Source organism: Scomber japonicus, chromosome 10 (genome assembly GCF_027409825.1).
Source record: "Scomber japonicus isolate fScoJap1 chromosome 10, fScoJap1.pri, whole genome shotgun sequence".
Classification (NCBI taxonomy): Eukaryota; Metazoa; Chordata; class Actinopteri; order Scombriformes; family Scombridae; genus Scomber; species Scomber japonicus.
Genome location: NC_070587.1, coordinates 22,260,309 through 22,274,608, shown reverse-complemented (window position 1 = coordinate 22,274,608; position 14,300 = coordinate 22,260,309). Strand labels below are relative to the sequence as shown.

General features: G+C 40.0%; 1 protein-coding gene across 2 annotated transcripts in view; it reads right to left on the bottom strand.

Moving 5' to 3' along the window:
- oxr1a (oxidation resistance 1a) overlaps positions 1-14,300 on the bottom strand; it is a 62,760-nt gene that overhangs the window by 21,814 nt on the left and 26,646 nt on the right. For both annotated transcript variants that reach the window (XM_053326539.1, XM_053326540.1), the window contains exons 3-4: positions 10,315-10,422; positions 8,529-8,642 (exon numbers count right to left, since the gene is read on the bottom strand). In XM_053326539.1, coding sequence (XP_053182514.1) covers positions 8,529-8,642; positions 10,315-10,422 — 222 coding nt within the window. The remainder of the gene's footprint in view (positions 1-8,528; positions 8,643-10,314; positions 10,423-14,300) is intronic.

The window sequence follows — 14,300 nt, the reverse complement described above, 5'->3', positions numbered from 1 at the left end:
AAATATGAAAAGATTAGCAGCCTTCTCCACAAAAAACACAGACTAGAACACACCTGGTAGGATAAATAACCCGCTGCAGTACACACCTGGCAGCTGCAGGTGTCACAACATGCCATCCCTCATAGAAATGCGTAACAAACACAATCTTCTATTCACTGTCATTAAATCTGGCGTGTGTGTGAAAGGGGTGTTTTATGTTGTTTGGTAACAAAATAACACCCCATCACACTTCTCACACACACACACACACAGTCCACGAGAGACAGAGAGAGATTTGAGAATAGAATGTGATCACAGAATAGAATTTGTGCATGACGTTGCTGTGTGGGACGATGACTGGCAAAAATCTGAGTAAATAAGTGAAAAGCGGTTAACAAGAGTGAGATAACTTTGGTCTGGTTTACCGACTGCCAACAGTGACATATTGCAGAGAGCTGACAATCTGCCTTTTTTTATTTATAATTTCAGCATGTGTGTGTTCTTTTTATTAATGCTGAGAGAACAAAAGAAAGCAAAACTGGGCTCACTGTCTCAAAAGGTTTGATCTCACCAGGACTTTACCCATGTATGACGCCTGATGGAGGATGGGACTGATGATCACTGCCGTTATCATCTCCATTCCTGGATATGATTTATTCTCTTTTGACAGAACCTGCACAGTCATGCTACATCACCTGATCCAAGCATCCAATCATGTCTCACACACCTGATCAAGCTGCAGGCTCCTCTTTCTTCCCTGTAGTTCGTACCTGGCTGCTCCTTCCTGCTACACGCTGCTGCTGCTGTTGGCTGGCTGTGTTGATTTTCTTGCTCTAATGCAGCACATCCACCTGTCTAGTTTCTAATAAACCATACTTGCTACCCTCATGCTAAATGGCATTTCAAAGACGATTCACTGCACAGTAGGACCTAACCGATACTGGATTTTACTGGATACTGATATTAAGGAGTAAAAAAATGTCCGATAATTTGATACATCGATAAATTGGCCAATAATCTTACATATACAGAATATGTACATACAGTGCACATTTTTTGCAATTTTGCTATCAAACACTTGTGATAAAGATATGTAATGGAAGCCAGGATATTTTACAGTTTAACTATAAACACAATGCACTGAAACACTACATTTCTTTGGGAATTTAATCATGATAAATTCCTATTAATAATAAAACACATAAAACAATAAAAAACTTGTACACACATATTAAATGTGAATAGACAAAAAGGATAAAATATAAATAAAATGTAAATATCGGACAACATATATGCCGGTACCGATATATCTGTGATAGGCCAATATTGACCTAGCTCTAATTGAAAGTCCTTTCAAATTTCTGGCATGCTGCCTGGACTGTGAATTACAATGTCGTAACTGTTGATACAATGATAGTTTTACCTTTATGACTCAAGTGCTAAGTGATATTTACCTTTGAGGATTAATAAAGAAAACGACTGGGCAGAGCACAAGCGCTTAAAACACTTAAAACTTGTGAGGCTATATACTGAATGTACACCGACTGACTTCACATAACTTCAGAATCCAGAGATAGTCCTTTTCCTTGATTGATACTGCAGCACTTTTTATTACACTCTGAATGATCTGACCATTTACCCTTCTAATGCCTGAGGATTTTTATTTGGCCTATTTAACAGCTGCACTTACTGTAAGTCACTCTGAATATCCTCTAAACTGTAAATTGTAAATCTCTTGTTCCTCTCTTGATCACTTGTTAACTGGCTTGCTGACATATTTAAAACACTGTCTGCAGTCTGTAACTTTAGGATCATACATGTATTTATGAAGAGAGTTTAAAAAAAAAGAATGACTAGAAGTCTTTTCAAAAGCTTCAAAGAGACAGCAGAGAAGTGTTCATCAGACTGGGGTACAGTGGGATATACATGTAGTTGAAAGATCAATAGAGTTTTAGGCTATGGAAGTTAAGACAGCATCATTCTGGCATGGCAGCTTCTTGTATTTCAAGTGAATAATGCTTTTCTGGGCTGCTGCTTTCCTTGCAGTGCTAAAATCCTCTAATATATGACCAGTGTTTATCCTGCGGCAGCCTCTGAGGCATGTAATATTTTCTTAAGGTGGAGTGTGGTGCTGTGAGGGATGATACTAAAGTTGCCTGTCTCATTCTTGTACCTTAACAGCAAAGGTAAACCATCACGTTTGAGTTAAGCCTGTAACTTATCCCGAAACCACCAGATTCCAGTCAGTCTTAGAAACTGGTTTTCTTTTCCCCCTAGTGTACATGACTTCAAAAGGAAGAGAAAGAGCATAGAGCAGCATAGTGGACTGGCTGCTACACTGAAATCCAAAGATGAAAGAGAAGCTGCTGTACTGGCCTCAGACTGTGAGTAACCACTGTTGGGGGGAGAGGAAGAGGAAGGTAGCACGGATCACTATTGACGTGGATGTAGAGGAAGAGAGGAACAGATGTGAGACAAGGAGAGGAGAGGTAGGGGTGTCTTTGACGTGGCCACCAGGAGGCTTTTGGCAGTTGCATGTGTGTGTGGGGGGGGGGGGGGGGCGTTCGAGACAGCTTTTGTGCCGGGGACTGGAAGCAGGCTGGAATAGTGTTAGATGACAGCTGCGGTGGGGCTACAGAAATCAATATTCTTTTAGTTTCCAACCAATATTTCTCTCCTCCACAGTTTAAAGTAGAAAGAGGGTGAAAAAAAAGAGGCTGCTGTGAAATATGACTTGTGTCCACGTTGTGAAGGGCAGAGAAATACTGTAAATATCAGCGGTAACAGAAATGTAACCCCCACCACACAGCACATTTTTATTACTTTTGAACAAATCAAGTTACATTTCTTTCAAATTGTGATACGTGCTGGTTGTACTTTGCTCTGTGTGATGATAAAGAATTCAGGGAGGGGGGAATCTGCAGGTGCCACCAGGCTTTGACCTTGACAGTGAAACATGGTGAGATCAAAAACCGACCCACAGCTCCACCTTGTGGGCATGACTGCATTCTGCAAGAAGGAGGCACACAATGGCAGGGATTCATCAAACGTCTGTAGCCACAAGTCCTCAAGTACAATTTGTACTGTTGCTCCCAATTACACTATATTAGAGCCCAAGACCATGCCGAAGCTCCGGTGGGCCCATATAGTGAATCTGTCATGCTCAAAAACAGGATGAGCCATTTAAAAAGACAAGATAACCGGAACATTCTCACTCCAGGCAGTGAAATGCAAGGGCATAACAGGTGTTGAATTGGAGGAAATGAGAGCTGTTTGCCTGGGTGAGATCATCAAAAAAAAAAAAAAAAAGGCACCAAATATATAGGTAATCTAAACTGGTTCCACTTCCTCCTGTGCTAATTTTAGAACGCACCCCGGCGGAAGAGAGGAAGGAACGGAGGAAAGACGTGAGGGAGGCGAAAAAGGTGCCAAAAGAGGAAGAGACAGAGAAGGTCACAGTAGTAGCTGTGCCACCACAGTGAGTAAGCCTGTGTTTGGGTGTGTGGTGGTGGTGTGTGTGTGTGTGTGTGTGTGTGTGTGTGTGTGTGTGAATGAATGTGTGTATCAGTATGAGCACAGGGAGGGTCTAGATAGGACAAAAAGGACGCGCCTGCCCACACAGATGACCAGAGAGCGAGTACGCCAGCGAGCCGGTGTCTGCCAAATAATCCAACGACAGCGAGACCGCCAGCCGGAAAGTCAGCCAGCTACACACGCACACACACACGCACGCGCACGCATACACATACACACACAGCCAGCCAATGATCCATGCCTACAAGATGTGTTGCTTTTTGCTGCCAATACTAACAGGCTAGCGGGCAGAGCAAGATCATGAAGACACTTCAGAGCTGCCTTATTTGGCCTTTAGTTCTATCAGAGAAACACAGAAACATGGCAAAAACTTTACTTAGTGAAGAATGGACAGTGTTATATAACACAAGTGCATCAAAGCAAATACTGGAGTCAGATTTTACAGTAAATACTCTATAGACTTCCTCCTTTTTCCTGTCCATGGTTTAGATTTCCAAAGGAAACAATGGCTATTCATTCAGTCATACAGGACTTGTGTGTTAAATATTTTGTCTAGCTTCCAGGAACTACAGGGACTACAGGAACAGGAAATAGACTAGTACTGTTTGTTTGAAGTCATTATCAATCCTACATAATAAACATTCAAAGTTCAAAACACACCCTCCATAAAGGTGTTTAAAATAAACAGACCTGTGATTAATATATTTCTCCTCAAGGCACTTTAGTACACAGCTGTATTTCCTGTTAACTACCAAGAGGAAAGTTTCAGTATTTTATCTAAGGTGGTTGTTACTGCAGTGCAAACAGCAGAGCAAATGATTATTTATGACACGTTAGATACACCTGACTAGTTTGTGGGAGACTGAAAATAGTCTTAAAACAGCAAAGAAAGCTCTGCTATATCACTGAAGAACACCAGAACCAACTTCAGTAAAGCATTGACTAAATGACTTATATTGTATGTTCCAGATTTAAAGAATTTTCTAAATTGTACTTTTCAAATATTATTTATTAGGCTTTTTGCACTTATTGGATAATTGGTGGCAGAGAGGCCAACAGGAAACAATGGGAGAGAGAGAAATGGGTATGACATGCAAAGGTCCCTTGCTGGACTCAAACTAGGGGTGTTATGAGTATATGGCATATATTCTTTTAATTTTATTTTCCCTACCTTGGACACTCTTCACTCTGTTAACTACTGTCTGTGTTTCTGTGAGTTCATCATCATGATCTGTGTTCTCTTTTACTTTCTACAAAATTGAAGCATACAACTGTAACAACTCCTGTGAACACTAAGAAACTACAAAGAAAATCCAAATGCTGCCACACATTGAAAAACCTCACTTTTGTTTAATGGCTTTGATTATTTGTCAGGCTGTTTGAACATCTATTAAGGCTTTTGAAACATCTGGTGCCAGATCTGACTCTTTTTTTATATCCAAAACTAAAAAGAGAGAGACGCATCTGAAAGTAGATTCTCCTCAGAGCGCTCCTCTTCATGTCTTTGCTGCTTGCATTGCTTTAACTACACACCTCCCAGAGCCATTCATTTCAATGATACCCTCATTGAGACGTGCGAGCCGAGCACCAAAATAGGCTCGTAATTAAAAGATGCCGGGGATTCTAGAGGAGAAAAATAAAGAAGCCCAGTGAGTTATTAAGGTGCTTCCTGTGCTTTAAAACCTAACAGCACCTGGATGCTGCTTGTTTCTGTAAAACTACCACACACACACACACACACACAGAAAGAGGAAGATAGAGATTGGACTGTGCAGGCAGGCGAGCACACACAAGCACACAGATTTGATAGATACAGACACACACACACGCCTCCACAAACACACACACAGACTTGACACTTGGGGTGAGGTAATGTTTCCCCTCTTTCTGCCTTCCAAGCACACTTCCTCTGCCTGGTATAATTGCTGCCTGGCTGCTTGTCTGGGAGAGCGAGCTCCTCCGTTCATTAGTTGCTCTAAATATCAGACACGGCATCACTTTTAAAGGCTTAATTTCTCTGCAGTCACAGCCCCTCTCTCTGATCCTCCCCCGTCAAGAGCTGCAGAATATGCTCCTGTTCTCGCAGGCATGACCTAAATAGATAAGTAGTCAAATGAACGGGGGCCTTTTCTTTTTGGCAGCCGTGGAGAAATGAGCGGACGAGAGTGGACGAGGAGAGGGAAACGCTTGTGGGTGGGAGGGCGTCGGAGTGAGAGCGGAGCGGCGGCGACAGCGACCGTGACGGCGATGGAGACGGCAGGATCCATTTTCTTACAAAGCAGCAAAACAAGACGTCTGTTTCCATGGAGACCAGCAAACAGTCATATTTCTTCAGGGACCGCTGGGCTTCCTGCGGAGCCTAATGATTGACTCATTCGGATGCTGCAGACACAGAACCGGAGGGAGATGGTTCCCGCTGCTGGTCTTAAAGAGCAGTGAGGACAGGATGTGGACCAGACCTGAAGTCATTTTACAGACCAACAACAACGTGACTTTGACCTGCAGCTCTGCTTCATTTCTGATGCTACACTAATGAAGATGTGAGGGATGAGTGGGTTCAGGGGAAAAAACAAACTGTCCTGTCCTGTCCATCTGGTCATTCTATCAGCAAAAATCAAGAAGAACAAATATATATAAAAAAGGGGCATTGCATGGATTTGTGCTTGAACTGTGCAAAGCATTACACTTGCGTCATGTTTACATGAACCAAAATAAACTGAATATGTGATCGCTACACTAACCACTGGGGGAGGGTCAGATTTCATTTGGCCATATTAACAAACAAGTGTAAATGTCATGTATCTCCATTAATAATGAATCAATCCCTAAAGTGCTGTCAGCAGCTCAGATACTAATTAAGAGCCCCGGATTTGCATACGGCTCCTCTAACAGCCCCTTTCACACATGCACTTTGCTCTGTAAATGCTCTCACAGTTTGACATGTCAGCTTCAATCTGAAGATGCTCTATTAGATTGTTGTTATGACTTTTGTAAGATAGAACATGAAGGAATATTTTATAGTTACATACTGGATGGTCAAATTTCTAAGCTGTATATTCGATAGTAATGTGGGTGGAGTGATTGTGGCATTAAGGACCCTGTGAAACGTGTATTACAGAACTAGATTGTTGGCTATATAAACTGATTTACTTGCTAAGGGAAGTCTACAACTGTTGGCTGATTTGCTTTTGAGTTTTGAGTCACTTTGTTCACTCAATCTACAGAAAAGCTACAGATCTCTCAGAACAAGTGAGCCAGGGTTGTCTGTGTTTTTATAACCTTTACATACTTGGTGGGTCAAATTTGACCTGTTTTGACATTTTCCAGCTGTAAAAACATCCCAAATGTCTTTTATTCTGAAATTTGATGACGTTTCTTAAAGTGGTCCAAAATGTTACATTTTGTATAGGTGGTACAAATGTATGTCCATTGCAGCTGTTCTGGGTCAAATTTGACCCATACCTATTGACATGGCTCTTAGTTAAATGAATAGTTAATAGTTTAAATAAGATAGTAGTTTCTTTTTATGACGTAGCAGTGAAGACTGATGGCTCTAATAGTTATGAAACACAGTTCCATAAAGTTCTTGTCACTTTCAGTTTAAATAAAATACATTTAATTAATTATTGCAATGTTATATTTCCATGTATTAGATAAAACAGTACATGATATTGTATGAGGGTAGGTGTTTTTTTATCCAAAAACAAATGGTGTAAAACCTAAAAAATACACTATCTCTGCTCTCTGAAACATTACTCAAGGTTTAATCACACACTTATTGATCAGTCAGATCGACTATTGATGCATTTTAAGAAGATCTGTGGTTCAAAATTTGGTATAGACATGTTTTATGAGGGGATTCTTAGACTGGCTCAATTTGTACCTGAAACACACTGCAAAGGTGTAGAATATGAACAGTGTGTAAGGGTTAAAATAACCATCATTAAAAAAAAGAAAGAAGGTAAAATGATACCTTATAGGATATCTGGAAGTCTAATCTTATCATCATCTTCGTCACATGTGTAATTTGTCATTTTTTAAGATTATTTTTTTGCTGTTTGACTTGTGTGTGAATTTATTGATGAAAATGTCAATTTTTTTGTATGATGTCACCAAGACACCACAGTGGACATACATCTTAAGACTTTATTAGATCATCATTGACATGTTTGTGGGTGTGTGTGATTTAAAGCCATCCTGAAAACGTCAATTAAACTGAATCTCTACCGACTGAGAGCTTATGTTCTGTTTTTTACAGCGTTGGAAGCACAATAGATGTTCTCTAGGTTAACCTGAGGAAATCATTCCACAGTCTTGTAAACAGTGCCTCCATCACACAGTGAACACAAGAGAAGATACACCACGTATGTCCTTGATATTGACTATATGTATGGTATATGTGCAACACAGCAGTATACACACTTCACTTCCCGTCCTGTCCTTGAAAAATACAAGGCACATTTTATTGTTCGACCCATTCTTGGAAATTATTGACACATCTGGATGTCTTTTTCTGTCCTTGACAGCAGGATATTACTCTGAATCTTCACCTTTTGGCTGACAATGAACAGAGATGTAAAATGTGACAGCAGTTGTTGAAGGATAAGCTAGTATTTACTTGTATATATAGTGTGTGTGTGTGTGTGTGTGTGTGAATGGTGGTGATAGTGAGGTATATTCCTGTGTTACTTTGGTCCCTTTGTATGAGCTCCTGTGGATGTTGCATGTGGGCATGTGGGCTTGGAGGTCATAAAATGAATGACCAGTGTGTGGCAGACAACAGTGTGAATGAGTTTTTGGTGCATAAATCAATAACAGTCACCTACTTAACTCACCTGTAACCTTCTGAGATAGCACATGAATGTATTTGTCATATAAAACCTTTTCATTCTTTTCCTTTTACCTGAAGACATGTAACATCTACTGCATGTATGAGTGCTACGGTTTAAATTCTAAAATCTGTTTTTCATTTGTTGAGTGTGTGGCGTTGTGCATCGGAGTTGTGGTCAACATACCGTCACCTTCTCTAAATCAGCTTCTGAGGAGGTGGGAGACAGGGGGCTGATGGGACTGAGGGAAGGGGAGCTTCCAACACTGGAGACGTACTCAGGATCAGGAACGTATAGAACCTGCAAACACAATCCATGTCTGTATTTACACAGGCGCTACCTTGGTGTGCAAACGCCACCACACATGCATGGGAGCGATAACAAAGAATCCTTTTGTCTCACATATGCAAACTGTGACACAGGTCCAACTGAATGTTTGACAAGACAAATCATATGAGATCATGTGAGTGGCCTCATGCTATTGACAAGAATAATTAGAGAAAAGAGAGGTGACAGTGAGTCAATATGTCAGTATAAACAGTGAGGGGAATGTGATGTGTGATGGCTTTCATTTAGTAAGAACATAGACAGTGAGTGTAGAAGATGCTACATTAACTTTACATGCTTGTGTTTAATTGATTCATTTCAACTCAATATTAATCTTTGATTTATTTCTAAATTGTTTGATGCATTATATCAGAAAATAATGGGGGGAAAAAGGGGACAGTTAGCTTAGCGTAAAGAATGGAAACAAACAGGGGAAACAGTTAGCCTGGCTCTGTTCTAAAGCTTCTAATTAACATTGTCATGATTATTTGATGAGTAGAAAAAAAGGAGTGTAAAAACGACAAGTTGTGGTTTTATAGGGAATAAATTAAATCAATCTCGTTATCTCAACTGCTGGCGAAGTGAAAGCTTATTTCCTGCAATGTCTTTCAAAGCTATTTATTAAGAGAGGGCTCATACTTGTTAATTCTTTGCAATCTAGAAATGGGTGACTTTCTAAATTCAGCCCAGTAATTACAAAGTATAAAATATGGGGATGGCAAAAGTACTTGTATGTAAGGATGATATCTGCAGGGTCAATTGCTTCATTTCAGCCTTTATATTATCTATATTTCAAAAAATGTTAGAGGGGTTTAAATTCTTTTTTAAATTGTACAGAGAAGCTGTGTGATAGAATATAAATCTGGCTGCAGCTGTAGGGTTAAAGAAAAGCTGTCGGCTGTTTTTGTAATGGTGCAACTTCTTCGACAGCTGTGGTGGGAGTGGAGAGACGATCTGTCAGTAAGTGGTCTTCACACCCCGCAGTTTGAACACAGCTCACTCAGCATTGTTTGCCAGGAGCTGAGCTTGGAGACGGCAACAGGAAAGACGCACGTAGCTCGTCTCCATTCTACCAGATTTTATTGTGACGACAGGGAATAAAGTAATGAAAAAATATCAGTTTGGATGTTTGTTATTTCCCTCTTATTAAAAAAAAAAAAAAAAAAAAAAAACTAATTTAAAGTTTGGGTCTAATGCTGAAAAGAGAGACATCAAAGCCAGAGAAACTGGAAATGTGTTCAGCAGGCTAAAATGAGTAGTTGAAGTGTCTCTGGGAGAATATAAGCATTACACATATTAGTATACCTTTTTTTTTTTTGAGACAAAATAGGTCTTTTGCGACAAATTGCATCCTAATGGGACAAGCGACAGTGCAATTAGTAGGCAATTAAGTGGGGATGTGAATAGTGAGTCAGCTCTAAGTAAGTGGGTGATGCAGAATGTAAACCTTCTGCATAAATCCCCACATGTAGAAAATGTCTTTAGTGATTATGGGGAAAAAGATGCATAATGAGAGCTATGACCAGATCGAGCAGTGAGTAAGTGAGTAAGTGAGTGAGTGGCTGTTAGTTATGTGGTTGTTGCAGGTGATGAAGTGATGTAGCTCGGTATATATATCGGTGAAGGCGTGCACGGCGGTTCACACCTGGCCAGGCACCACTGCTCTGGAGAACAGCTTGTTCAGCTGAACCAGCTCGTTGGGTGTGGTGTCAAACTTGAGCGCAATGCTGTTCAACGTGTCCCGCGATTCCACCTGGACCACAAAACAAGAGAGAGGACAGAGAAATCACACTCCTGCTTCCGTTCAGGGCATTTCCTTTATAAAGCTGCACAGAGAAGAGAGTTGAGGACGTGACACAGATCTGAACGTGGGTGGTGAGGAGAGACGAAAAGAGAAAAAAACAAAGCTGGGCAATTATGACTTTGAAGCTGTTAATGCGGCTTGTTTTCTTCTTCTTTTTTTTGCATGTTAAATTTTTGGAATGTTGAGCAAATTAAAACTGTCGGTTGTTGACCAGGAATAGATTCCCAAGGGAAGCAGAGCTGCTGGTAGAAATATGAACTGACATGAATGTCAGCAGCCGTCTTTTGCTGTCTTATTAATGGAAAACACAACACTTTGATGTGAACAAAGTCTGCAACTAAAGATTAGTTTCATTTTACATCAATCTGGTATTTTTATTGACTATCTGCACAGGACTCATACATATTTTTACCAATATATTTCCATGACTTAAAAAAACCCAAAAAACTTCTCCAGGCCATGTTTTTCATGACTGTATGAACCTTGCTATAGTAGTAGCCTAACAATGTTTTGTGGGATTATAAGTAACATTTAACCCATTTTGACATTTGAAAGCAATGAAAATACTATAAATGACATTCTTTATGTTTAACATTTTATGACTTTTCCTAAAATGGCCTAGAATATAAAATTTAAATATTTCAAAATTATTCACTTTTTGTGCAGCTGGCTCAATGTTGATTGATGGTTTTAATGATTATGATGAAAGCTACCAAATGTTATTGCATCCTTCACTTCCAATAAATTAATAGACATAATTATGGCTGTCAAAATGAGATAATAATGTAGTGTGATTGTTAATGTATGCTTGAAAATACAAATGATTAACAATTCATATACTATAGCCATCAAGTGCATATTTAAGACCCTTTTCTTATTTTAAAATGGAGGCAGCTGGAGACATTAAAAAGTCTGCTGGAGAGTGCATTTTCAACCAGCTCATGGACCAACAATCAAGGATCCATAGAAAAAAGAAAACTTTTTTATACTTATGACTCAAAATGAATTTTAAGAGATAAATCTGTGTTTATTATCAGTGTGGACTGCATATGTGCTGTGTGAGCACAAACATCTTGACAGGGATAGACACAATGAGGGGCTTAGCAATGGTAAAGCCGCATGTTTTGTCCAATAAAACTGCTCCAAATACAAACCCAGATTACATTGCTGATAAAACAGAAAAATCAGCAAATTGTCACACTTGAGAATCTAAACGATTTTTACTTAATCGATGACTAATACAACCAATCAGTTCTGAAAATTGTAGTTAATTAATGTTTTGTGGTTAAAATGAATTGACATATGGACCTATTCATCACTAGGTTATTGCATTCAGTTTGATAGTCATCTTGAATGACGTTAAGTGTACAACAAGCAGAAGAAGAGGAAGTATGTGAGTGAAGGGTTTATGGGATCTTACAGGCTGCTGTTGTGGCTACACCCTGTGCTCAGCTGCTGCACCCTGCTGTGTGACACAGGTGCATTTGCTTGTCTCCACCAGTTAAGATCCATACAAGAGAGATGTGCTCCTCGTGTCTGAACTAGTTAAGCATCCAACACGCCCTGTGGGAGTTTCTACCATCCAAATAAGGATGACAACCATGTCAGAAAGCACTTGTATGTGTGAGAAACGTGCTGTAAGTGAAAAAAAGAGCTCAGGGGAAAGAACCCCTGAGAACCAGACAAGCAGGGCTGACTCTGAGCTGTGTATAATTAGGACAGGATAATGGCACTGTGTGTTTTAGTGCAGCAGTCATGGGACTACTTCCCCTTCTCAGCATGCGTGTGTTCGAGCACGCGCACAGCTTTCTGCTTGTGTGTGTGTGTGTGTGTGAGTGTGCGAGTGTGCAAACAGTCCTACAAAAACAAAAGGAAAAACATCTCCTCCAAATCCTTGACGTGACAGATTGTTTCCAGGAGATATTCTTGCACCAACATACAGACAAACAGACAGACAGAGACACAGTTAGCACAGTCACAGGCAGGTATAGTTGAGTAATGGAACTGAGACAGACAAGCTGGAACATTAGTAACACGTTACGATTGTGTGACAAGCAGTCACACATGACATGATCAAAATCATGTCTGAGGCTGCCCAGAAGGAAACACAACACATACTAACACTGAGGGAAAGAAGCAGAAATACAGACAAAGCTCAGAAGCTGTTAGCAACCAGAGCATGTTTTTTCACCAGCACTCATGACTGATTTGTCTCCAGGTAACAACTAAAATCATTGAGAAATAAAAAAGAAATCACGGTACTACTGAGGAGTCCAGCAGCATTTTCAGGAGGATATGTGTGCATGATATTGCTTATAAAACAGAAATTAAATGACATATACAAAGTGTACTTGATGTGTACAAGAACAGAGCCATGTGGGATCAACCATTGAATCCCTGGCTCTATGGAGGTGAACAAATCAAGCGCTCATCAATTAGAATGTTCATATTAAAAGTGTCTTCTGGGATACAACAGAGCTTGGGCTGGGATTAGGAGAATGTAGCTGTGGAAGTGTTTTGTGGGGTGTTAAGAATGACACAGGGGTAAAGGTGTTGTGTTGTGTGAAACCTCCCTATACAGTTCCTACGAATCAACAGATATTAAATTATAGTGTTTGGAATTTAAATGAGGCATATAGTACATATAAAAATATGAGTGAGCAAGCAAGCTACCTTCTGTGCTAGACTACATTTTACACCAATTTGACATCATTTATGAATCTGTCAAACACTATCAAAATGAACACATTAAAGAAAAACACAAATTCTCAGTGTATTCATTTAAACATTAATCCATAATGAGGCCAAAGGGAGCTAAAACTGATATTTTTTCTACTTATAGACATTTCAATTCTTCAATGAGCTCTACTGCCCACTACAGGCAACTGGAGGAATAACAACAACATTGTGATACACCCTCTGAGGGAAAACCCAATCATTGTAACTGACAAAGTAATACGTGAGCACTTGCTAATGATGGCAGAAATGCAGCACAAACAGCTAGTGAGAAACTAATCACCATGAAAGTAGCGTTGCCGTGTCACACTTGCTTTTGGCTGGAGAGCGCGGCTAATTAGCTTTCTGTGACTGAAATGTTTTACGAGGCCGGTCACTTGCTTGTAGCACCGTCCCCCACTCTTGAGCAATTAAACAAGTTGGGGGTAAGAGGGGGTAGGGGAGGTATCTTGAAATTGCAGGATGTTTGCTGAGTGAGTTTTGAAAGCTTGTCAAAAAATTGGCAGAGATATAGTATAATGTGGGTTATTTCTCATTTAATTCTTACTGTCTCTTTCATGATGTAGGCTGGACTTGAATCCTAGGATGGGGGGATCAGATTAGGGCTGGGTTTAGATGCCCTACCCTCTAAAAAGGAAAAAAACAAACAAAACAAATCAGATCTGAGGTCAGTCACACTGCTGGGACACATTCTCCCTGACTCAGCAATGTGTGCAACCTTGTTTGAACAACAATGAACAAGGCAGAGCAGGCATTGTGGGTAAGCTAAGCAGGGCCCGGACTGTTAAGCGTCTGTAAATCCAGATGTCCATTTTTTCCCCCCCCTGTAACACACACAGATCTCCTTGGAGGGTCAAAGTGGAGATGCACAATAACAGAAGCTTGCTGAGTTGATTAAACAGTCCGGCTTGATGAAATGTTAATTGATCATTTCCTAGAGGCAAATCAAATCATAGAGGTTGGTTCATATTAAAATAAATGCAATTTGATACTTTTAAGATTTTCACTGCTTGTTCATCAGGATAGATTTAATTAAAAGATTTAATCAAAGTTGAGATTATGTTAAATAAAGGTTGCACACAAACCTGGGC